This window comes from Panthera pardus, unplaced genomic scaffold, assembly GCF_024362965.1.
Source record: "Panthera pardus isolate Hobbes unplaced genomic scaffold, ASM2436296v1 HiC_scaffold_17, whole genome shotgun sequence".
Taxonomy (NCBI): Eukaryota; Metazoa; Chordata; class Mammalia; order Carnivora; family Felidae; genus Panthera; species Panthera pardus.
In genome coordinates, this window is record NW_026526732.1 from 132,546,125 (window position 1) to 132,573,528 (window position 27,404).

The window sequence follows — 27,404 nt, forward strand, 5'->3', positions numbered from 1 at the left end:
CCAGACTTAAGATAATTAATTCTAGGGCTTCAAAGTTATAAGAGTCTGATGTCTAGGTCTTTCCTCCCCATTTTGGAATATTATCAAAATATCTTAATACTTTTGGATTAAGTCATTGAAAACATTGGGTTCAGCATCTCATGCATCTCTTCCAGGCTAGCAACCAATGTCATGTGCCACTGAAATTAAGGGCTCTGAACGTGTGTGTGTGTGTGTGTGTGTGTGTGTGTGTGTGTGTGTGTGTGTCTGCGCGCGCGCGCGTGTGATTGGTTTTCTAATCTTGGCAGGGTCTGCTGTATCAGAGGTCAAAGGATTACTCTTTTGATTATCTTCATGATTTGTTTCAGAGCATTACTTTTGCAGTTTGGCCAACTGGTAATTTTTTTTTTAGGTTTCATCAAAACTAAAGAATTTTTTGAATGTCTTGTTTTTCTCTTAATTCCAAAATACTATTTTTGACTCTAATAACACATTGAAAGAATATAGATAGGCATTCTAAATTTAATAATTAACTGAATAAGCATAAGTCAAAATGGGACTTATTATTTTTTGCCTTTTGGTCCTTTAGTTCAGTTAATGGATACCAGTTCTACCAGTGACTTCCTCCTTCATTCTTCAACCCTCTACCAAGAATATCTCATTTCTCTACTAATTAAGTTCCTTTACATCTTTAAAGGTTTGGACCCAAATTCACCTTTGGGAGGGCTTTCTTGACAGATTCCACCTGACAGTTAGCCCTCTTCCTAGATATAGACCATATTAAAAATTTTTTTTAAATGTTTATTTTATTTTAGAGAGAGAGATGGAGTGCGAACGGAGGAGGGGCAGGAGAGAGAGAGAGAGGGAGACACAGAATCCGAAGCAGACTCCAGGCTTTGAGCTGTCAGCACAGAGCCTGATGCAGGGCTTGAACCCATGAACTGTGAGATCATGACCTGAGTTGAAGTCAGACACTTAACCAACTGAGACACCCAGACACCTCTAGACTACATTTTGAAAAAAAAAAAAAAATTAACCAATATTGTATGAATAGTGTATACTGTATTATCGTATGAACAGCACTGTGGTAGAAGGCACTCTGAGGAAAACAGATGAATGCTTTTTTATATCCCTGCCGGGGGACGCCTTTAGCTCAGGTCATGATCTTGTGGTTCATGAGTTCAAGCCCCACATTGGGCTGTCGCTGTCAGCCCAGAGCCTTCTTCGGATCCTGTCTCCCTCTCTCTCTGTCCCTCCCCTGCTCTCATGAGTGCGTGCACACACATTCACTCCCTCACTCTCAAAAATAAATAAATATTTATATCCTTGCAGGAACGTACTGTCTAGTTGAAGAAGCAAGAAAAAAATTTAAACACTCATATTATAAAGACAGGTTTTTTTTTTTTTTCCTTGTGGAGGTGGTTAAGAAGCTGGTTTGAGTGTGCAAGAATGTAAAAGCAAGGGAAGATGTTAATTATAGTCACATACTTGAAAGAGCCATGAAGCCTGCTTTTTCTGATACTATTATAGAGTCCTAGCTCTTGAGAGCCACAAGGGCCATTAAAGATTTTGTAACTTAATCAAATTCCAGTGTTACATGACCATAGTTTGCCTGCTGGACATGTTCATTTGAGTATTATTGCCTAAAACTCAGAATGCCTCCATCCCACCTAATATTTACTATTCTTCCAGTCAATTTGACTCTCCTTTCTTCTGCCTTGTAACTGTTTACTTTGCTCACCTGTTACATTTTCCTTACCACCACCCTCATTTAGGAACATAACCATCTTTTTCTGAACTCGTATAGTTATTTTCTGATTTGTCTGCCTCTGGCTTTCAGTCAGTTCTCTTCACTACTGCCTTTTATACAGGTGTAAAATTTACTGATGTAACAACTATATGCAATGCAAAGACTATAACTGGATCTTGGATTAAAAAATAAAGACTTATAGAAACATTTTGAGGCCAACTAAGAAGCTTGAATATTGACTATACTAATGGCACTGAGGTCACATAGGAGAAAATCCTTCAAGTTTCATGCCAAAGAAGTGTCATTAAGAGTGAAGTACCATTATGTCTATACCTTACTTTCAAATGGTTTTCCACCCAACAACAAAAATTGTGTGTGTGTGTGTGTGTGTGTGTGTGTGTGTGTGTGTAAGTAAAATATGGAGGGAGATAGAACAAATATGTAAAATTGTTAATTGGTAAATCTAAGTGAAAGATTAACGTTTACTGTACAATTTCATTAACTTTCATGCAGATCTGAAAATTCTCAAGATTAAAAGTTGGGAGAAAACCTTAGTAATTACTTCAGGGACTAAAGGCAGGTTTTAGGTCAAGTGACAGTACCTGTGAATTGGTAGTGACTATGTAGAACTCTGTGGAAAGAGGTATGTGTCCAGTGGGCACTAATGCTGTGCATGCTCTGGATAGGTGGAAGGTGGCATGGTGATGTGTGCAGATACTTGTATCTCTGGCCAAATAACTATGTGCCCTTCTTAACCTGTCCATGGAAGCCTTTATTCTGAGATGCCCTGGCCTCATCTACACTATTCCCTCTTATTACTGTTCTCGAGTCTAATCAAAGTTTCTGTGCTTTCAAGTATTCCTTTTTCTCCTAGGTTATTATCATGTTGGGGCTTCACTTCTGTTCCTTCCAGGTCTAAATCCAATGGCCAGTTACTTTAATTATTCTTGGAATAGTGGTACTCTTAACTCCTTGGTCCTTGTCTTTCTTTTTTGCCTCTCTGCAAACTTTCAACCCCAAATAAATTTGACCATTCTTTTCTTTCCTGTGTTTATGCTGAAATGACAGTGTTCTTAGAAACACAAAACAAAACAAAACACAACAAAAGCCCAAATAAGTATATGGTATCACTCTTTCTTCGTAAGTGTCTGATCTCTTTTGGGCACTCAGTAGTCATCTTATGTTGATCAGTCTTCTTCTACTTCTCTAAGTATTCTGTTTAGTCTCTTTCTCTAGGTTCCTGAGGCAACTTGATCTCCCTTAGCAAATAACCTTGCTTTTTAGCTCCCGAAACATCCTTCTCTTTCCAATACTAAATTATCTCCATCTGCATCCATCCTTCTCTCCAGCTTTGGGGAGCCATTGTGCTTCCTGTTTAGACCAGACCTTCTCTACTTGCTCTTGAGCCTATTCCCTTCCTCCACATGCCAGTTATTCTTCCCCTTTGTTTGTTCATCCATCTCTTTCCATTAGCTCTCTTCCATTTTAAGAAATAATCTTTATAGTTTATTAAGGACCTGTTCTATGCCATGTACTTATTTATTTATTTAGTATTAAAAAAATTTTTTAATGTGTGTTTATTCTTGGAGAGAGAGAGGGAGAGAGAGACAGAGCATAAGTGGGAGAGAGGAAGAGAGAGAGTGGGACACAGAATATGAAGAAGGCTCCAGGCTCTGAGCTGTCAGCACAGACCCTGACGCAGGGCTCGAACTCATGAGCCATGAGATCATGACCTGAGCTGAAGTTGGATGCTTAACCGACTGAGCCACCCAGGTGCCATTTTTAATTAGGGAATACTTGATATATGAATACATAATATCTTGATAATTTACGAAGTGTAGTAAGGAAATGAAAGCCCAGATTAATCTACCACCTAACTTAAAAAATAGTGGAATCCTGATGAAAGCTCTCTATCTGTTCTTTCCTGTAAAGCTCCAGGGGTAACCAGTATCATGACATTTGCCTAATCTCTTGCTTTTCTTTATAGTTTTATCATACAAGAATAGTTGCTAATTACTATATTGTTTAGTTTTGTGTATTTTTTAATTTATAAAAAGTATGTCATGCTATATATTGTATATATTTTTCATTCAACATTGTTTATAAGATTTATCAACTTTGAGGTGGGTAAATATACTTGATTCATTTCCATTACTGTGAATACTCACTTTTCTGAGTATACCATAATCATCAGTTTTCCTGTTACTGGTCATCTGAATTGTTTCCATTTCTTGCTTTTACAAATAATGCTTCTGTGAAGATTTTTTATGTGTCATGAACAGGAGTCTCTCTAGGGTGAGCAATTTCAACATTGGAATATAATTGACTGCTATCTTGTAAAGGGTTTTACTTCCACCAGGAGTGTACACAAATATGTCTTCATAACATATTTTTGCTAATAATTGATTTTAGTAAATTTTTAAACTTTGGCTAATCTAGTGGGTGTAGATTGTTATCTCATTGTGGTTTTAATTTGCATTTCTCTGATTACTAATGAAGACTGAGCATTTTTTCATGTGATTACTGGCAATTTGTGTTTCTTTTGTCTTTAAATGTTTATTTATTTATTTTGAGAAAGAGAGAGAGAGAGAGAGCTAGCCAAGTGCTGTCAGCAGAGAACCTGATGCAGGGCTCCATCCCATAAAACATGAGATCATGACCTGAGCCAGAATCAAGAGTCCTATGCTTAACTGACTGAGCTACCCAGGTGCTCCTGTGTTTCTTCTCCTATAATATATCAGTTTGTGCATTTGCCAGTATTTTTATTGGATTGTCTTTTTAAATATGATATTTAGGACTTATTGATATATTCTGGGCATTAAACTTTTCTGCTCTATATGTGCTTAGACTATAATTGTACGTAATAAACTTTTGAGAAGTTGAACTAAAATGCGTATCTATTCAATTTCTTATCATTATATCCCTAATTGAAAATTGAGGATTCTTGCCCTGATGCTAGTAGCCCTTTAGACTAGGTCCTTGCCCTCATCTCTACCCTTACCCTGCTGTGCTCTCTCAGGACCCTGGCTCCAGTAACAGCCAGGCACTTTTAGCTGACTGGATTTTCTAGTTTGCCTTATCATGGGTTAGTCCCTTTTATTAGAAAGCCTGTCTTCCATTCTTACCCTCTTGTAAGTTCCTACTTGTCCTTTACTACCCACTTTAAGCACTGCCTTCTCTGTGGATCTTTTCCTAACCTTTTCTGTATGTCATCATGTTTCTTTCTAGGGCCTGTACTTTGTCTCTGGTCCTAGTGTCACATAATTGCCATATTGAGGACGCAGCAGTCACAGGAGTTGGAAGATTTGAAGTCACATAATTTGGTGTATTGTTCATATTTAAAATTTTCTGTACGTTCTGATGTTTCATTACCTTAAAAATCTTTCTGGGGCCAGCCAATAGAGATAGCAAAGGCCCCAGCTGGAAGCATGTCTCTGATACCAAACTAACCAATCTAGAGCCACACGTCCTCTGTCTGGGCCCTTACACTCCAGGATACAATATTCTTCTTCCTTCTACCTCATCCTGGGGCTAGGTGTCAGGCATCTGGGGGCCACTCCGATAGTTAAAGCCTGTCAAAATTATTCAGACTACCAAAGTGAAACTGCCCTGTCCTGTCTTGCCTTTCCCTGGGAGACCCTGATAAAGGCTCTGACCTTGGCTTTTCCCTTGCTTTTGCTTTCTGCCTCTTGACTACCCTGAGGTTTCTCCATTATGGCTTTACGTGGTATGCTGTGCCTTCTTGTTTCTAGGACTTGTGAATATAATAAACTTTTTTCCTGAGCCTTTCCTGTGGCTGTATCTACTGACCATCACATGAAAGGTTACAAAACATATTTTCCCCCATTTTATTGAGATATAATATATATACATACACAAACACACAAAAATGTTTTTTGCGCTTGGTATGAGAAGTCTTAGAATTTACTTTCTTAACAACTTTCATATATACCATATGGCAGTATTAACTATATTAACTATAGTCACTATGTTGTACATTATATCCCTAGTACTTATTTCTCTTATAATTGAACCTTTTGACCAACATTATCCAATCCCCTAATGCCTGCCTCTGGTAACCACAAATTTGATTTCTTTCATAATGAATTTTTTTTTTTTTTTTTTTTAAGATTTCACAGATAACTGAGATCATACAATATGTACCTTTCTGTTTGATTAATTTCACTTAGCACAATACTCTCAAAGTCCATTTGTGTTGTCACAAATGGCAGGGTTTCCTCCTCTCTATAGTTGAATAATATTCATATATATATATATACATATATATATATATGTGTGTGTGTGTGTGTGTGTGTGTGTGTGTGTGTGTGTGTGTGTATGTGTGTGTGTGTGTGTGTGTATGTATCAACTTTTTTACCCATTCATCTGTCAGGGGACACTTAGGTTGTTTCCATATCATGGCTGTTATAAATAATGTTGCTATGGACATGGGGGTGCAGATATCTTTTCAATATAGTCAAAACATCTGATTTTTTTAAAAAAACATTTTCCTTAATGTTTATTTTTGAGAGAGAGAGAGAGAGAGAGAGACAGCGAGCAAGTGGGGGAGGGGTAGAGAGAGAGGGAGACACAGAATCCGAAGCAGGATCCAGGTTCTGAGCTGTCAGCACAGAGCCTGGCATGGGGCTTGAACTCATGAACCACGAGATCATGACCTGAGCCGAAGTTAGATGCTTAACTGACTGAGCCACGCAGGTGCCCCAAAACATCTGATCTTTAATTTATACTTTGCTTCTTTCTAGCTGTATGACCTAACTTTATCTTCTTAAGAACCCTGTTTCCTCATTCCTAAAATTGGGATAATAGACCCTACCTTTAGTGTTATTCAGAAGGCTAATGCTTATAGAATATTTCTACCAGTTCTGCCCCATGATAAATATTGCCCATTATTTTTATTATTACTGTTATTATTATTACATGTTTTGATAGACACAGCTCTCTCATCTACCATATTTTCATCTCTTGAAGGGCAAAGATCGTCTCTGTAACCCTCCTTCTAGAACATCAATAAATACTTGACACATGAATGAATGAATGAGTGAATCAATGAATGAAAAAATACATAATGCAAGGAAGATTGAAGCCAGGATATGAAATGCCCACATTAAAAGTGTGTACTTTTATTTGGTTAAACTTTTGGGAATGGAAGTGATAGTTCATTGAGAGCTTTACTGGAGCTTCTTAATTAGAAACTTTAAGTTTAATCAGAAGGGCTGGTGGTTTCTAAACTGTGTTTTGAAGAGCCTGTGGCTGCCTTGAGGTGCCTCAAGGTAGGATGGAGGTAAAGGGTGTGACACAAAGAGGAGTGGGAGGCAAAGTGTATGGGAGGAACTCTTTCCTCTTCCACATCTCCACAGAGCTCCTGACCTTGAAACCAGATAGTTTTGTGTATAGTTTTATGCTTTTATGTATTGGATTTCTGCTTAAGTTTCATTGGAAAGTAGTTGAGTTGTAGGAGTAGCACAGCCCATTTACCGTGGTGTGCTGGGTGTGTGATGGCTTAGGTATTGGGGGTGGGAGGATCAAGGCAGTGCCCCATGTGCTGGGAGAAGTGGATGGCAGCTGAGAACCTGAGAGGCACCCTGGGGGAGAGCTCACGCAGTGCTGAGGAAGTAGAGCCCGTAGTGCATCTCCATTGGCAGTGTGGGGTGTGAGTCCAAGCTGATTGATAAGACAGCTTTTGATATAGAAGTTGTAGACAGGACATTGGTATGTCTGCTTGAGATGAAGACCTGTGAGATTAGAAACTCAAGCACATTGAATTTTACTTTATTGAGTGGATAGGTGTTGTGTGCCAACTACCTATCAGTGTTCTGGGTCATGATGAGCAAAGCGATTGTGGTCCTGTCCTCATGGATCCTGCAGTCCAGTGGGGAAGGCACATAATCCATTGTCACTGACCTATGATGAGATATGAAGCAAAGAACTGTGTGCTTTGAGTGTTTCTGACAGGTAGGAGATCTGATTCAGTCAGGGTGGAACATAGCAGGAAGGATTTTCTGAAGAAACAATGGTTGAACCGACATCTACGATTATGGGAGTCCTAATAAGTGGACAGTGGGGGCAGGGTAGTCAGGAGAGTTGAGGAAGAGGGAGCAGCCTGTGTGAAGCTCAGGAAGTACAGCTTATGGAGCCCAAGGAAGGCCAGTGTGGCTGGTGGGCAGCACACTGGAGGGAGGACTGGCTTGGCTTTGAACCTCATAGTTCCTGACAGTCGACTAGAAGTGCAAAGAGCAGAAACTTTCCTCTGACCCTTTCCCCCTGGCCCTGCATGACCTTTGGTTTGCACTCCTTAATACTTTTGAGTCCTGTATTGGTTTCCTAGGGCTGTTTTAACAAAGTACCATAGGTGGAATGATTTAAACAACAGACGTTTATTCTCTGGCAGTTCTGGAAGTTGGCAGTCCAAGATCAAGGTGTCAGCAAGGTTGGTTCCTTCTGAGGGATATGAGGGAGAATCTGGTTCAGGCCTTTCCCTTTACTTTTGATTGTTTCTTGACATATATGGCATCCGTTGGTTTGTGTAAGCATCACCCCAGTCCTCTGCCTTCATTTTCGCATGATGTTTTCCTTGTGTGCGTCTCCGTCCAAGATTCCCCTTTTTATAAGAACACTGTCAGATTAGGGCCCATCCTACTCTGGTGTGACCTCATCTTAACTAATTTCATCTGCAGTGACTTTTTTTCCAAATAAGGTCACATTTTGAACTCGTGGGGGTGTAGGACTTTCATATGTGAATTTTTAGGGGGACACCATTCAGCCTGCAACAGGTCCTATTTTTAGCCTGATATTGTTATATGTTTACAAAATAACTACTTCAAATATGAAAATGAACTTTCTCTCTCCTTTGTCTTAGAGCCTAGAGATGAAAACATAAAATTGAAACTGGCTTGTAGTAAACATGCAGTAAAATTTAGATAGTAAGGTCTTTGTTCAAGTGCCATAATTTACTTCCACCTCATAAGAAAATACAAGTGCCCATTGTTGGGTGTGTACCTATTAGACAGTTGCTGCTGAGTGGATGTTATTAGCCTGAAACCAGTGGAACCCACATTTATGCTGGGTGGGGGGTAGGGGAAAAGAAGGGAGAGGGAGACAGAGACAGAGAATGGAACCAAAACTAAACCCAGACTTCCTGGCATGTAAGTAGTGTTTGCAGAAGGTGCCAAGAGGACACTTTAGAGGCTGTGGTGCCAAGTGTGTGGCTGCTGGGCCATGAGTGCAGCTGCTAGCAGTTTGTGGTCAGATGTCCGGTATATAGAGAGTGGTTTCCAACCTACCTGGTCATCCTTCCCTTCCATCCTGTGGTTTCCTAAGCTTAGGGACCTATTGTCAATTCAAATAAGCAGGTTTTAAGTGGTGTTAATTTTTCCCTCTAACCTCTATATTCTTGCTTGCTCAAAATCCATGTTCAACTGTAGGTCACTGTCAACAGTTTTATGAAGACTGAAATTCATCTGGTGAATACCCACCTGTTAGGTACATAAGCTGACAAGCATTTTGGTGGGTTAGTGCATACACTACAATAGATTATGAAATGTTTTGAATTTCACCCCAAGCTTAACACAACATATTTTTAAAATTTTTGAGGGGGGGGGAGGGAGAGAGAGAGAGAGAGGGAGCACAAACAGGGGAGAGGGGCAGAGGGAGAGAGAGAATCTTAAGCTCGATGTGGGGCTCGATCCCATGACCTTGGGATGATGACCTGAGCCAAAATCAAGAGTCGGACACTCAACTCAGTTATTTATTCCATGTGGATGGACATCACATGTGGATATGACAAAAAGGTCTGTGGCCAGTTTGGGGCATAGACTCTTAGACTTGAAGGAACCTAATTGGTTTTGTGGACCAACTTCCTACCCTTGTGGATTTTCTCCTACAGCAGTATAATAACTAGCCGTCTAATCTCTGCAAGAATATCCAAATCAATCAGGAACTTGCCTGATCCTACTCTCCTTGAGTATTTAATTTTTGGCTTTTACTGACCCCTTCGTAGTTTTATTTTAGCCCTTTAGTTACCAGAAGTTACCACTATTTTCCTTCTCCCTTTGTTATTATTCTCTGTTCTTTTGTTCTTTAATGCCATTCTCATTTATCACCTTCTGAAGCTACTGGAGTTGGTTATTGTCCTTCATAAGTTACTGTATTGTAAACTGAGATGGTTAGCTCAACTGGTTACATGTTCTGTCCCCCAAAGCCATGAATTCTACCACTTGGAAGTCACCTGGAACCCAGCTTCATAATTTCCTCACCCTTAAGAGTTGGCTTTTTATAACATTTCTCAAAAACCTTTAATTTTTTTGTATTGTTGTTTGAATATAGTTCAGACTTAACTTGGCTAAATTATATCCCTTCCAGAATGTGTTTTGGGTCAGCATTTCCTAGACCTTGTTAGTAGAACACTGGGCTTGCCAGAGGTGAACAGGATCTCTCTCTTTCACCACCATCCCTCCTTCAGAGGCAGTAGGGATTCTGTCATTAAAAAATTGGGAAACACCGCTTCCAAGTTTCCCCTCTTGCTCATTCACAAGGTACATTTGCTGAAGGTTTTGAGAAGTCCTGAAGTAACTTCCTAGGGCTGCTGCAGCAAATTGCAGACTGGGTGGCCTAAAACAACAGATTTATCCTCTCACAGTTTTGGAGGCCAGAAATCCAAAATTAGGTGTGGGTAGGGCTATGCTCCCTCTTGAGGTTCTAGAAGAGAATCAATTCCTTGCTCTTCTGGCTTCTGGCCGCTGCTAGCATTCCTTGACTTGTGGCTGCATCACTTCGGTCTGTTTCTGTGGTCACACGGCCTCCTCATCTTCTGTCTGTGAAATCTCTCTGTGCTTCCCTCTTAGAGGGATGCTTGCAACTGGATTTAGGGCTATCCAAAATAATCTCCACATTTCGAGATCTTGATCACATTTGCAAAGACTGTTTTGATATAAGATAACAACATTCATACAATGCAATCATTAGGACGGGGCTATGCTTTGGGGGGCCATTATTTACCTACCACAGTTGATCATCTTTTATCCATTTAGGACACACTTCTTAGCCACTCCTTCTTACGCCAAATTGGTTTTCCTTTTCATCAAATATTTATCTTGAAGCTCATCTTTTCTCCTTTTCACAATGCCTTCCTATCTGTCTTCGCTCCCTACTTCTAATTGCTAAGTAGTTTGGTTTATATTTTTAAAACACCTTGCACTCTTGTGTCATCTCTCATTAAACTCTGTGCCTTTGTTGAACTTTGAACAGTGTGGGATAGTGGGCAAGAATCTCTGGAGTCAGACTGTCTGGGTCTAAATCCCAGCCTCCCTTCCCCGGTTAATAGCTGTATGATTTTGGGTAAGTTACTTAATTGCTTCTGCCTAAGTTTCATTGTCTGTAATGGGGGATAATTAGAGTAAATGCTTTAAGGAGTTGTTTTGGGAATTACATAAGTTAATAAATGTAAACTGCTGAAAACACAGCTTATCACTACACTGTCCAAAATTGTAGCCATAAGCCATATGTGGCTATTGAACAATTAGGATGTGGATAATAGGACTGAGGAAATGAATTTTTTAAATGGAAGCGATATAAAATAGATTTTTGTTAAACACAACTGTCTTGTTTTGGTTAGGATTACATTTCAGTTTAACTGGTGTATTTCACACTTAAACACACCACTGATTTTGTTGATGTCACCTAATTTATTCACTTGGAATGATTTTTTTTCTGTGTTCTATCTAACATTGTATTGCATTTATTTGAGTATTTTATTCAGACAGCAGGACTTAGTGATACATGTACCTCATCATTGGTAATTAAATTGAAATGTTTATAATTTTAATTAAAATGTAATTTTTCCAATTAAAATCATATAAACCAATTTTAGAATTCAAATCAAAGGCATTTACTGCTGCAGAATTGAGTGCAGACATAGAAACTAGTACTATGATCAGAGCAATGAAGACATAAAGAGACTGGAAATTCTGTGATTAATTTGCAATTTGCTCTGCCAGAGCAAAACAGAAAAACTGTTGTGTTAAAAAATTTAAGGAAAATAAACTGGGTAATATTAAGAGATTAAGATTTGATTAGAAGTTTCCTCTCAATGATGATCAAAAAAGAATTAATGCATTTAGTTGCCTGAAATCTGAATTAAATATCCAGTACATTTAAAATTTTGGTAGGATGAGCGCTTGTCACTTCAGACACTTATAAAATGGCTTAGATTAATGCACAAAAGAGGAAAACAATTTTAGTTGGAGAGGTGGGAAAATAAGTTATTTGTTACTGAAGTTTTATTAGAAAATTATGAGAAAATACAACAATGTATATACACAATTTTAATGATATTCAATTAAATCACCAGTTGCCTATAGAATACAAGGTCTTTCTAACTATCAAAGATTAGTTTATTTGAAATTTGAAAAATTTCAAGTGCTTTTCTTTATCTTTCAACAAGCTGCAGGGTCACTGCCTAGTTACTACTTTAGATATCCTTTTTCTCAAAGGATTTAAAAATTTACAAAGAAATGATATAAATTTATAGTGAGAAATACCAAATTTGTAGCATAGATATTTTTGAATGTTCTGTATGTCCGAGAAGAATTTCAGATGGATATAAAAAAATTAATTTCTATTCAACAGGTTTCTATCACTTCAGCTATGTTAGGTGAAATATCTGCATTTATGAATTTTAAAATAAGAGACTGATATTTCTTTTATTGCTTCTTTTCACTATATTCTGAAGCAGACTCTAAAAAGTGTCATAGGGGCACCTGGGTGGTTCAGTTGGTTAAACGTTCAACTCTTGATTTTGGCTCAGGTCATGGTCTCACAATTGGTGAGATTGAGCCCCACGTGGGGCTCTGTGCTGACAGCATGGAGCCTGCCTGGGATTCTCTCTCTCTCTCCCCCTTGCTCTCTGTCCCTCCCCAGCTTGTGGTCTCTTTCTGTCTCTCTCAAAAATAAATAAATAAACTTAAAATGTGTCATAGATAACTGGTTAAAATTTTTCAATCTATACATTCAAATATATGAATCATTGCCAGTTCATAGACCTGTTGAAGGAAATAACAGACAAGGCTGTGATCTTGCGCTCTTGGCCAGCATTCATTGGTGGAGTCATGAATGAGTTTTACAAAGATTGCTGAAATATTTACTCCAATATAAGATTTTCTTTTCTTTCTTGAAATGAAAGGGATGCTTGCCAGATAATTATAAAGAAAACATGGCAGTGTGATTTATGTTTTCTCAGTTTTACCACACTGCTTATGAATGAGTTAAATTTGAAGCTGTAAGGAAAGGAAAAGTTTATTTTTGACCTAGCTAGGGAGGTGTGAGAATTCATGTTGAAATTGAAAATCTTTATAATACAAATAAATAATGAAGTTATACGTTTTTCTAACATGAATCAATATGTAGAAGATTTAAACTCTTAATAGGATTACATAAACTGGCTATAAAAACCAGAAAGAAATTGGAAGAACACTATGAGAGTTGCTTTCCGATGTATGCAAATACTCATTTGGATTCAGTGTTAATACTTAAGACTGAGTTAACTTGAACAGATACGGATTTTAAACTGATAGCCTTTTGCTCCAAAGTCAAATCAGTTTTTCTTAAAACAAAGCAAAACAAAACAAAACAAACTGAATCAGTTGTACCAGTGTATATAATGGTTATTAAAGGGAAATTATTTTTTTTTTTTGGTATTAAATTTTCAGAAGATTTGATATGACCAGTTGTTCAATTTTATGAAATCTAGATACAGATCAAGTGCTTCTGAAGAAAATTTAAGTTTGAATTGAGATGTGTTGTGTCAAATAACAGATTTTGAAAAATTTAATACAAAAAAGAATGTATAACATCTCATTAATAATTTTCTCTTAATGTATTGATATAACATTCTGGATATATTGGGTTAAATAAATTTTTTAAAATTAAGTTTTGCCTATTTTGAACTTTTTAAAATTTGGCTACTAGAAAATTTAAAGTTACACATATGGCTCAGAATATATTGCTGGCCTAACCCATCATAGGTATACAGTGAATGAATGTTAGCATTAATATGATCACTAATATGATGATGATGATATATTGTTGTTGTTGTATTGATTCCTTGTCCTCTCACTAGATTATAAATGCCTTAGGGATAAGAAATATATCTTATCCTTCTTATTTTTAGGTTTATATATTTATTTTGAGAGAGAGAGAGAGAGAGAGAGCACAGCATGAGCAGGGGAGGGGCAGTAAAAGAGGGAGAGAGAGAATCCCAAGTAGGTTCTGTGCTGTCAGCACACAGAGCCCTACATGGGGCTCAAGCTCATGAACCATGAGATCATGACCTGAGCTGAAATCAAGACTCTGATACCTAACTGACTGAGCCACCCAGGTGCCCCATCTTATCCTTATTTTTATTTGCCATGTCATACCGTGTAGTCCTTTTTTAAAGGACAGTGGATTGATTGCCCCAGGATCTGCTTTTAATATTCCATGTATGGACCTGTGGATTTTTTTTTTTTTTTTCATCTTCAGGATAATGGCATAGAAATCTCTTTGAGTCTGTGAACATGTGCATGCATACAATCACACACACACACACACACACACACACGAATATTTTGTTTAGTATACTTGAAAGGGAGTTATTTAAACATTCATAATCATGGATTATTGCAAAAGTAATTGGTACTTACTTTGAAAATTGTATTTCAGTAAGCTTTGAGTTTTTATATATATTTTTATATACATTGAAAACCTTTAAAAAAACTGACATTATTAGAATCTTGTTTTTGTTGAAACACTTTTATTTTGATTGAAGTAGAATTATTCAGGAAATAACACTGTAGTTAGGATTAGACAAATTGGTTTCATATTCTGCCATGTTCTCTAACTAGCTCTGTGACCTTGAACAAGGGATTTAAGCTTTATTATTTTTTTTTTAATGTTTATTTATTGAGAGAAAGAGAGAGGTGGGGGAAGGCGCAGAGAGAGAGAGAGAGAGAGAGAGAGAGAGAGAGAATCCCAAGCAGCACCTGACATAGGGCAAGGTCCCATGAACCATGAGATCATGACTTGAGCAGAAATCAAGAGTTGGATGCTTAACCAGCTGAGCCACCCAGGTACCTTGGGATTTAAGCTTTCTGAACCTCAGTTTTCTAATCAGGAAAAAGAGGGGGATAATATCAGTTGCATTACTAGGATGGTGTGAGAGATATAAGTGGGAAAAATATCTTAGAGTGCTTAGCAACCATAGGAATCCTAGAAATATACATTATTATTATTTTGATAGAAATAATAATACATATCTTGAAAAACATAACACAACATAAGGTTGAGTTAACCACATCAATTAAAACGTGATTGCTTATGGGATTTTTAAGCATAGAGTTGTGGTACAAAAAAAGCCTCTCAATTGTTTCAAATGTACAACCTAAATCTATAAAATATAGTCAAATACCCCCAAAGTCATAAACATTAGGTGAGAGACTAGCTGGGAAACAAATCAATAGTTAGACATTTAAGTATTATAAGATTAGACCAAAAGGTGCATCTGATCAGGTAAGACTGAACTAGAGACACCTGGTTTTCAGTCTAAGACTCTGGAAATGTTGGGAAGTTGGAGTTTGGTGCTGCTGTAAGCAAGGTGGGGAGTTGATTTTCACCTAGAGAATTTCCACTCCTCCTCCTACTCTTGCCCCTGTGTGCCCTTACAAAACTCTGGTCTTCGTTCGAGTGCAATTTTGATAATGTTTTTTGTCGTATTAAGTCAAGATTTTAAAAATTGTAGGGTTGAATAAGAACTAAGCTCCACTGCTGTTAGTAAGAGAAAGCAAAACAACAGGATAAAAACGACTTAAAGCGTAAGTGCTGAAGAAATTCAAACTGTCATCTCAGTATCTCACAGCGTTCCTTTTATCCCTCTGTTTTTTTAATAATTTATTTCGAACATTTATTTATTATTTTTGAGAGACAGAAGGAGAGTGCAAGCAGGAAAGGGGCAGAGAGAGAGGGAGATACAGAATAGGAAGCAGACTCCAGCCTCCGAGCTGTCAGCACAGAGCCCAATGTGGGGCTCGAACCCACAAACTGTAAGATCATGACCTGAGCCAAAGTCAGACGCATAACCAATTGTGCCACCCAGTTGCCCCTTATCCCCTCTGTTTCTATGTTAGGGCTGAAATATCTAGAAACACCCTAGATTGTGTAGCCTAAAAGGCAGTGACACTGGAGAGAGAGTTGCAAGCACAGTGGAGGCACATATTTTTAAATATGTGATTCCCCCTCCCCCCCAAATGGTTTTTAATAACTTCTTTGGGTGGTAGAGCCCAAAGCACAATATTAGCACAACTTAACAAGTAAATGGAGAGATTTCCTAGCCCACAAACTGAATGGACTGAACCTACCCACAGACCGGACAATCCAGGGGAATCAACATTGTTCATGGTAGGACCTCTGTGATTTACGGTCATTCCTACAATACTTTGTTCTTTGTCCTCTGGCTCTTAAAGTTAGTTAGCTTTATTAGTTTTATGATATGCAGCTTTCGGGGTAGATGCTTACAAATTTCTCCATTTATACCTGGGTACATATGCTTGAATTTTATCTGTTTCAGTGATTTCAAGTTATGTAAATCACAGTAAATCACAGTTCATATTTTGTATCTTTCTTCAGTGATTTACAATATCTCCAGGGTGATGGATATTCCATGGTTGCAGAGCAGGTCTGAAATGCATCAGGGAGCCTGTAAGTGACATTTCTGTCATAGTATATATTTTAGAAACAGTCTTAACTAGATTGTGCCAATAACTTAACCCTGAAAGAAATTAGGTTAAAAGAACATTTGTAAATAGTTAAACTCTGCTTGTTACCAACAGTGACATTTTAGTAACAACCTGTTAAATGAATTTGCAGTAAGATGGGGAAAGATAGAGACATCAATATATGTGTATTCTTTTGTTATTTATGACCTTTTTAAAGCTGTAAACAAAAGGACATTTGTTTCGTCTTCCTCCCTTAGCCAGGACACAAATTATAAAAAGAAATGTATAAGGAAGTGTTAATAAATCAGGTAAATACTAAAATTTCATAATTCTTCTCTTTTCAGTACAAAGAAATTTAAAGTTTTTCATTAAGCATGGACTTGAACACTGGACAAAGTATAGCACTGTTTTAGTTTTGAGTACCTGTAAAAAATCCTTTCCTGTATAAATCACTTGGATGAATAGAACTACATAAGCGTATACTTTGCAAAGAAACAGGCTTTAATTGTATAGACTGTCACTTTGAGAGATAATGAGAAAGGGAAAAGGAAAGAGAGGAACTCTGTTTTCAGAATCTGTATATATATATTTACTACAAAGAAGTTATTATTTAAGCATGAAGTTTACTGGTGATTTATTATTAACTTCCCTACAGATCTATCCAAATCTTTATCAATGTATTTGGAATGCTGAGTTATAAAAACTTTCAGTTAGTATATTGTTCTAAACTTGAAAGGAGTTAATTCACACCAGCACTGAATGGCCAGTTAGGTAGATATTTAGAAGGATTTTGACAGGGATATGTTTCTTGTATTTCCTCCGCCCCCCAACCTTGATTTCATGCTCAAGTGTGATGATTTATTTCTCCAGGGAAGTCTGCCATCCAGTATAGAAAAGGTCAATATGGTAGTATTTCATAGCTTTTCTTTTATCTGTACAGCCTTGCCGCCCTCTGTCTATGACTCATGCATCTACTGGTGTTCACTGATAGCAGAACATTTTGATTAGCTGCACAGGTTACCTGGTTACTGTTCTCAATCTGTCCACGTGTGTGTTTGCTGATATATGTGAAATGTGGAGGTCTGAGCCAGTGTTGGAGCATAATCCTATCTAGGTCAGGAAATGCCTGGCTTCCCAGATACTTCTCAGAGCAATAGGGCATGGACTAAATCTCTTATTTCCTTCCTGTCCTTTATTCCATAACACCTATGGCCCAAGTGGATGTTTGATATTCACTAATCTGGGACAGTTCATATTGTTAATAAATTGTTTAGTGACCAAATTTTATGTTAAAACATCTGTCCATCATTATGGGGTAATTGATCCTGTTAGTAAAACAAATTGTCATAAATAATTCATTACGTGTGTGTGTGTGTGTGTGTGTGTGTGTGTGTGTGTGTGTGTAGATTACATATATATTTCAAATTCTTTTTCTGTTTACTGACATCTTGGGCAGGTTACTTGGTCTCAGCTCACCTCAGTTTGCTTATTTGTAAAATGGGGATAATAATAGTGCCAACTACATAGGGTTATTGTGAATATTTAAAAGTTAATGAATGTAAAACATTTAGTGCATGTCTTGCATATCTTATCTAAGTGGTATATAAGCACTTACTATTGTTATTAATATTATTTGTAGTAATAGTAAGTCATGTGAAGACTTTTTTTTTTAATCTCTGAAGGATAAAACTTCAGCATTAGTGAAGAATAGGAGAGTGGGAGAGAGAAAAACACAGAGGTTCAAACTAAAGGAGCTTACCCATTAAAAAAAGGAAAGCTAGTCAGTGGGATACAGTATTCTTTGGGCATACTTATATTCATGTAGAGATGAAAGTTTGGCTCATTCTTGATGTGTCTACGTATTATGTACACCCAAACACACTTTAGGCTGTTAAAAAATGCCTTTATATTTCCTTTCGAGGCTTTTTAAAACATTTCTGGGACTGTGTGTGTGTGTGTGTGTGTGTGTGTGTGTGTGTTGTAATTCTAATTATGTAGTTAAAAATTGTCTTTCTATACCTTATTAATAATTGTTTCCTTTCTACCTTCTTTTGTTAACCCTTTAATCCCATTTTCCTTAAAGCATTTGTCTAATTACAGAAATTTATTTTACTATGTTGAAGTTAACAATATTACAAATGCTGGGTTGTGCAAATTTAGCTGGAATTCATATTTTGGTGTTTGCATTCTTCTTTGGTCATTAAACCAAGAACGTGCAACAATCATTTGCAATTTGAAAAGAACATGTATTTTAAACCAGCTAATTATGGGAGTTCTAACACTGCAAATCAGTTACTCTGTTTCAAAATACTTTTTTGAGTAGTTTATATTAGAGAGGAAAATTAATTTTATATGTGTTCTAGATACTAACAAGAACAAATCAATTGGCAAAATACAGCCTACTAGAAAAGTGGATAAAAAATAGAAAAAATAAGAATAGATAGTTCCTAGAAGAAATAGTATATATGATCACAAACAAAAAACTCTTCAGTCTTAGTACTAGCCAAAAAATGAAAAGAAAAACATCATTTTTAACCTGTCAAATTGGAAAAAAAATGTTTGTAAAATTAACCTTTTAGGTCATTTTTTTTCTTTGTGATATTTTTTCTTCAGCAAATCTTTTTTAAAAAATTTACCATGGACACAAGACTTAACATTACAGTCATATGTAGGATTATTGGAGATATCTGGCTTTTTAAAATGTTGCTTTTAACCTAGTTCATGATGGTTTACTGGAAAGTCTTGTGTTTGGCAACAGAGCTGCTGTATATGTATATATATGTATGAAGTGTATGTGTAAGCACTTCACACCTGTTTGAAGGGCTCTTTCCCTGGCAAATAGTCAGAGGGAATGGGTGGGTGGTTACAGGAAGAATATCTTAGCTGCTGGGCACAATAAATTTTTTATTGTTCAGAGTTTGTTGATAGCGTTTCTAGATTACAGTGCTCCTCTCTAACAGGAAGTAAATCACAAAAAGTGAAAGTCTGTTTTTCTGTGGCAGTGGCTTTTATGGAGAAATAATTGTTAATTTTGAAAGACTACTTGGGTAGCTCAGGTTGGCTTGGGCTCAGGTTATGATCTCGCGGTCCGTGAGTTCAAGCCCCACATGAGGCTCTGAGCTGACATCTCAGAGCTGAGAGCCTGCCCAAGATCCTGTATCTCTCTCTCTTTTTCTCTCTCTGCCCCTCCCCAGCTTGTATTCTCTCTCAAAAATAAATAAATAAATGTTTAAAAAAAATAAAAGACTATGGGAATTGGGAATTATTTATGTTTTAAATATTGATAATATCCTCGTTTCCTGTCTACCACTGTTAGTTTTCACTCCACTGATAATTGTTGGCTGTATTCTTGTTCTTCACTTGGAAGTGCATTAGTGTATTTTACTTGGTTCTCAACTGTAGACATTAGTCCATTCTCTTCTTTTTAGATTTTTTTGTGACACACACACACACACACACACACACACACACACACACACGTGTGAGTGGGGGAGGGGCAGAGAGAGAGAGAGAGAGAGAGAGAGAGAGAGAGAGAGAGAGAGAATCCCAAGCCGACTCCACGCTGTCAGCACAGAGCTGGAAGCAGGGTTCAATCTCACAACCATGAGGTCATTACCTGAGCTGAAATCAAGAGTTGGATGCTTAACTGACTGAGTCACCCAGGTGCCCCTACATTTTTTTGCAGTAGTTTTTAGTGAAAAATTCTGAGGCCTGGGAGTTGAAGACTGTTTTTTTTTTCTTTCTTTCTATTTTTTGCGTGTAGATTTTGCTGCTTCCGTACTGTGTGACTCTACATTAAACATTTAACTGTTTTGAATCTCAATTTCCTGACCTGTAAAATGAGAGAGTTGGATTAATTAATCCCTATGGTCTTTTGAATTCTGTGAGTTTGACAAAGATTTTATGCAGTGATTTGTGTTACAAACATGAGCCAAGTAAAAATACTTTTCAAGTATATTCTGCTTCTGCATTCTTCATATTATGTGGCTAATCTTCCCATTGGAAGTTTTCATTCTAATTCTAAACTGCATCTTCCATTAATCATTGAGCTGTTTGCATTTCTTTTATGGGGAGGTACAGATTACTTTGATATTGTAATTGCTATTAGCTGAAAAGATGCTTATTTTAGTGTAATTAGAATTTGTAGAATTAAAGAACATAAAGGGCAGCATAAATTGGTGTTCTCTCTCCTTCCAGAAGGGATATTCTATTTCCTAATGCTTGAGATGGTCTAAACAAAGAAGTTCATGTGTTAGTGGCATGAATTCTTTAGCCCAATACTACTTATTCTGTTCAAAGAAGCTGCCAATTGGTTCTTAGGCAGAAACTCACAGTATAATTTAGCATGCAGTTCAGAGGAACCGCTTCTCAAATTGCATACAAGAAAGTGTCCTTTTCATTTGTTCTTCTGTACTATAAGTGCATCCATGTTTGAAGAGAAAAGAGAAATGCTAGTCTCCTCTGTAGGAAGGTAGACTGCCTGGCACATACGTGCTTGGGTGTGGGCTAGATTAGAGGATCAGTCGGTGCTTAATATAGCCTTCGGTGGCCATTGGGAGAAGGGGTTAGCTTTCTTTACTTCCTTCAGCTTTTTATAGTTGTGAAATTTTAGGGAATTTTAATGCTACAGTCAAAATAGGATTGAATTAGAGGCGCCGGGGTGGCTCAGCTGGTTAAGCATCTGACTTTGGCTCATCCAACTTTGGAATCCTGCGTTGGGCTCTGTGCTGACAGCTCAGAGCCTGGAGCCTGCTTCGGATTCTGTGTCTCCATCTTTCTGCCCTTCCCCCCACTCATGTTCTGTCTGTCTCTCTGTCTCTCACAAAAATAAACATTAAAAAAAATTTAAAAACAAGATAGGATTGGGTTAATTTTTGCAATTACTCTTTATTTTTATGGGTGTTTATCTAAAATATTTCTGAATACTCCATGAAAGGTAAAAAACCAGAGATACCCAAGTATAGGGACTATAGGCATCAGGCACACCTAAATCTGGCACTTTTGGTCCTTGGTCATTGGCCCCGCCTCCTTGGCTCTAGAGCCCCAAACAGTAAATACATCCACAGCCAATCCAAGTCCATCTTCAAACAACATTATACTGTTTCCTGTGTGGAGCATACACCCAAACAAAACCTGAGAAATCTCAGGTGCTGTGTATGGTCTCCTTCCTCTGAGCTCTGGAATGTTCTAAAATTAGTTTACTTAATCAAACTAGAAGCACTGATTAATCCATAAAGCACTGTGTAATGGAAAATGACTAAATTAATTTGATTTAAAAGTAAACCCATTATGGTCTTTCATTATTTTGTTAGGTTTTGACATGTTTTCGTAGATCCCAGGTGTAGGAGGGTGAGGAAGAAGGTTGTTTTCTAGGTCAAAATTACAGGAGATTTGGATTCTAGTCCTGGCTTTGCCTCTGTAGTGTGATATTAGGCAAAATGGCTATCTTCACATGCTTCACTTACCTAAGATGTAGTGGCTCTTGCTTTCCAGGCTGAGTTCTTGCAAGAATAAGATAGAAATGTTTTTGTGTCTTGAAAATGTTATAGCCATGGTGATTACTCAGATCTGTATAGCATTTAATACAAAATGGAAACCCTTAATTACCTTAATTTGTGCAAAATTAAGTGTAAAAGAGTCACAAATGGGACATTGTCTCTCCAATTAAAAAGTTTTCTATAACAAGGATTGAACCCAGGCTGGAATTTGTACCAAATTAATTGTGTTCATAGCAAGTGAGTTGGAAATTTAGTTCATTTAGTTCCTTGTTTTCTGGGGGATTAAGAATCAGAATTTTTAATGTTGGTCATAGGTTCTCAGTTGCCATGACATTTCAGTCATTAGTCTGATTGAAGCCTTCTCCAACAACCCTGTTCTTCTAGAGGAGGCAGAAAAAATGATCTTGTTGGCTTGGCTGACGCCTGCCTGTTTAGATACTGTGTCTCCCTGTGGAGTCCCCTCAGGGTCCTGGGAAGAGGACAAGGGGAGGCCAGCTGGGCTGCCTAGGCCAGAGACCAAGAGCCTTTGCTCTGCTCCATTTCCCACTCATTGTGCAGCCCAGGCCCTATCACTTGAGAGACCTGGCAAGGAAGTCAGGAGGAAGTGAGTGCCCTGCTGGTTCAGAATGTTCCAGTGTGGTTGGAAAGTTTGAGAAGGGCCCTGGGTGAGAAGAACAAGACCTTATTGACAGGGTTCAGGCCCGATCAGGTCTGTTTCACATCAGCTTTCTGAATAATCACAGCCCTCCCAGCCCCCATGGATCTCTAGCACTTTCACCTCTGCCTTTTTTTTTTTTTTTTTTTGAAACATTGTATGTAGCCATGGTAGAACACAAAGCGTTTTAAATTTTATTCCAAAGAGGAATTATGAAAGGTGAAAAGTATAGTGTTGCCTGCTTCAAAATGACAACACTAACACCAGCACCAAAACAAAACTTCATATTTTGTAGGGCTTTCCAGACTACTGTAAAATTATTCCTCTTATTGTAAATGCTTTTTCTATTAAGCTGTTTTCTCATTGATTGATTTGTAACATTACTCATTATTCTTACATTTCTGTTGGTCTGTTCTAGTCTGAATTGTTCAGCCCTCTTATCTGATTTAGTTTGCATGTTGGGTATTTAAAAACTGTGTAATTGTGTGTAAATCATAAGATTGAGAGGAAAAGGAATATGTTAAACAATTTCTCTTCTCTACATAAGTCTATAAAACAGAATATTTATGTCGAGTCAGAAGAAAATCTGCTGGTGGTTTTAATGAACCACAAAATGTGTCCCTTGTATACCTTGCCTTGTCATCCTGCCTGAATTTATGTGTGACTCTGCATTAATGTAGTAAACACTCTTTTGGCAGTCCTGTCATTTTCAGGACCCATAGGGTGTCTCCAATTCCAGCTTTAAGCCAACTAATGACAATAATAAGACTTGCTTCACTTTTCTTTTTCCTGGAATGTCTGGTAGGAACTTTTGAAGCTCAGAGGGATATTGTAAACTTTTTCAAAGTGAAGAAACCAAATATCCCCAGCTACTTTTGAGTACACAAATATCCAGTAGTTGGAGCCTCCCATTTTTATGTTTAAGTCTGGATAGGATGGAGGGGACCTACCCAGGCTGAAAGCAGGTGGGCAGTTAACAGGTTTTACTGCAAAATGTCTATCCAACTCATATTTTGAGCAAGGCTGGTAGCTTTTTTATAGTACCTCTAGAACAGTGATTTCTCACCTTTTGGTCTCTTAATAGTTTTATTAGAAGACTCTCATACTCCCTTTCCCTAAACCTGGCACATGAAATATTTTAGTTTAAATGACACTCTCCCTTATCTAGAAATTTTTACAAGAGTTCTTAAAAGCCAGTCGAGAATCTCTGTGTTTAGTCAGATACCTTCATCTTAATGTAGGGATTAACTGCATGATTTAAGATGCATTCTTTCTATTTTGTAAAAAATAAACATCCTTCTTTTATTTAAAGTTTATGTGTGTGTGTATGCATACATATTCAGTGATAATAACACAAATCTGATTGTGTTTATCCCCCTCCCCCAAAAGTCTTTTGTTGCTGAACTTTCCAGAACCCCTGAGTTAGAAGCCAACTCCCACCAGTGCCTAGAAAGCCTTCTCACACGAAAGTACTCATCTTCCTCCTTTCCACTATGGTGTCTTTTTTCAATAACATTAACACTCTAGTGCTCCCTGCCTCCTCCTCACACTCACCCTGCCTTCTCCCCAAGTCCCCACAGCTCTCATCTAATTCTTCCCCAGTGATTCCTTTTTTACAACCACCCAGAATTAGTCTGATTCCTGTATGTTCCTGTAGTACATAGGAACATGTACTACATGTACAAAGGACTTCTGCTTTGCTACATATACTTTGCATAGTAAAGTGGAAAAACCTAAACCCAAATCCATGTGAATCTTAAGTGTCATGTTCTCTCTGTTGCCCCATATTATCTCCCCAGATTTTGTTTCTTACTCCATGAATAGGACAATAATAACATTTTACTGTGCTGCTTTGGTGCTCAAATGAAATAATGCCTATGAAAATGCTCAATGATTAGTAGAAAGTTGATCATTATTCTGTTTTTACCATCATTATCTGTATTATTTTTATTTTGGTTGCCATGATCCTTAATTTAAGTTCATATAGCCTCTTCAGTGCTTTTCTCAAAACTCTCAGTTTTGGCTACCTTCTCTCCTCGCCATGATGAATCTGACAGTTGTCAATTTTCCTTCCCTTCCCAGGATGGTTCATACTTGGCTGAGTTCCTGCTGGAGAAAGGCTACGAGGTGAGTGACTCAGTGAGCAAGCACAGGCTGGTGGAATCACTTGGACGCAGTGGCCTCCTGCTTCCTCTGCCGTAGTCCTCCTGTGTGTGTTTTCCACTGAAACTCTGATAACAAGTCAAAATCAGGGGAAGAATGTGCCGCTTGGCTTGTAACCATGCCAGCTCATTGTGCTATTTATCTGTTGGTGAGCACTGGTGGCTTCCCCCTGTTCCTTAGTGTTTAACTGCTTTGCACGCTTCCCACATTCTTAGATAAAACAGCAACCTGTGTAAGCTAAAAGCTATAACATTATTAGGGTTAATTTATGATGTAATGTGTTACATAAAAAAAGGTCTCGAAGTGAAGTCACTTAATTCGGAAATTGCACAGAGCAATAAAAACTAAGCTGATCTTTGGCAAGCTTGAATGAAACATTTACACTCAGAGGTTTTTGCTTTCTAATAGGCAGCCATATATTTTATGGAGGCTGAAACTTCTGGGTTTGCTGGCGTCATCATCATTGTCGTCATCTTTTTCTCCTCTTTTGTCCTCTCCTTCAACACTGACTGCTTTCCTTAAAGGAAACCGGAATTTTACATATTGAATTTGATATAACCCCATGTATATATCTTACCTTTTTAAAGAACAATTCTCAGATATATACATCTATGTAAATTCATGTTACACAGAGAAGAAAAACCTATACAGTGACCCATATGCTCTGGGCTGATCTGGGAGTATTTATGTTAATAAATTTGGATTCTCTGGATTATTCTAATTGTAGGTGTACTGTTTTAAAAAATGTGCATGGTGGGCAGATGGAAAAACAACAGCAAGGAATTTGGCATCTAAATGCCAACAGGATTTGCTGAAAAGGAAACTAACTTTCTTACTATAACTCATAATCTTTTCTGAGAGCCTTGACTTTTAGACTTTAAGAAGTAATAGCAGATATGTTTAGCACCTTCTATTTCCTTACCTAGCCAGCTAGTTTTATATTTTGCAAAAATATCAAAATGAGACAACTATAATTATGAAAGTGTACATGTGCACTTATGTTCATATGCAAAGATTTCCTATAATAATTGAGTGATAAATACATATTCTTTAAAGCAGAGAATTTTAGAGTAGATCATATGTAATATAGAAGAGTTAGTTTTAGATAAAGACTGGTATTTATTTAGACTACATTAACTTAGTGCTTTGGTAAGTCTAAAAGGGAAGGATTAGCAGAGAGACTTACTCTGTTTCAGGTGCTGGCACTGGCTGAGAGGTGTTTGGTAGCTAGAGAGGAGTTAGTGATTTGGCTGTGTATCAAGTGAACGAAGAGAAGGAAATTTGTGAGTAATAGTTGATGGGGTTCAGGATGTGCTACCTCAAAATATGGCACCTCAGCATATTGAATATTTTAAGCTGAAGCAGTTTGAGAAAATAGTGGAAGTTGGAGAAAATAGAAGGAGTTTGAGAAAACTGTAGAAGTTCTTCCTGTTAATCTTTTTTGGTTTAATATGGAGGAGGAAAAAATTTTTCCTCAACTCTCTTAGGGTCCCTGTCTGGGTCTGAAAATTAAACTGAGAAGCATGCAAATTTATTTAATGTAAGTTTTACATGACATGGAAACCTTCATAAAGAAATGAAGATCCAAAGAAACTGTTAAGGCTAGGTATGTTTATGTTAGGTTCGATGGAGAGTGGATGGTTGTGGAGAAATATGACAGGTCAGGCAGTATGATGTGAATATAATAAATAGGGGAAAACTTAACAAGATTTGTTTATTTGAATTCTTCTTGGCATCCCCTTGTCTTCAGAGACAAGGATGCTTCTTTTCTCCAGTTATAGGGTGGATACCTCTCACTAGAGGGTGTCATGACTGTTTCAGGGGAGAAGAGCAGGGGGAAGGTTAGAGTGACTTTCCTGCTTCTACTGTTTTCTCACATTCCTTCAGCTTAAAATATTCCATACACCAAGATGCCATATTTTGGGGTAGCGTGTCCTGAACCCCATCATGGTCATTGCAGTTTTGAACAGTGAGGTGATATGTCAGACAGAAAGCTTAAGCTGTGTGGTGTTGAAATTTACTTCCAAGGTGGACATGGAAATTTACTTCCAAGGTGGACTAAGACATGGGTGAGGATGGTGGCAACAAGTTGTATCCACAGCTAGCCCAGAGGAAAATGGAGCAGGCATGGCAGCATGAGGTGGAGTTGTCACTGTGAAAATGTGGTGGACTAGCGATAGGGCCTAGGGTTAATCTGGATATGGTAGATGGTGAACGGTCTCAGCATGATGCTGCTGTTAGTATTACTAGAAATGGCTGGAAAGAAGACCCGCAGAGGGACATGCGAACCTCCATTAGGTGGCTCGTTAAGGAACTAGCAGACTTGAGAAGATGTTCCTAAATGGTTGACAGACATAGAAATAAATATAATGAGAACCTAGGACTGCCAGGTGAGCTACAAATGTTTTTGTTACATTGACATTTGAAATTATAAGAGCATATTTGATTATGATAAATGCAACAGAAGGTCCACTTGGCAAATCACAGTTAATGAGAGGAATGAATCATTGAAACAATGATTGACCAGAGAAGGGAGATTTAGGAGTGAGATCCATAAATTGATAGAGGGAGATACTACAGACAGTACAGGTAGAAGG

The 27,404-nt window shown here is 37.7% G+C and overlaps 1 protein-coding gene across 3 annotated transcripts in view; it reads left to right on the forward strand.

Moving 5' to 3' along the window:
- GMDS (GDP-mannose 4,6-dehydratase) overlaps positions 1-27,404 on the forward strand; it is a 624,172-nt gene that overhangs the window by 121,948 nt on the left and 474,820 nt on the right. For all 3 annotated transcript variants that reach the window (XM_019419915.2, XM_019419914.2, XM_053904946.1), the window contains exon 2: positions 24,727-24,771. In XM_019419915.2, the coding sequence (XP_019275460.1) occupies positions 24,727-24,771 (45 nt within the window). The remainder of the gene's footprint in view (positions 1-24,726; positions 24,772-27,404) is intronic.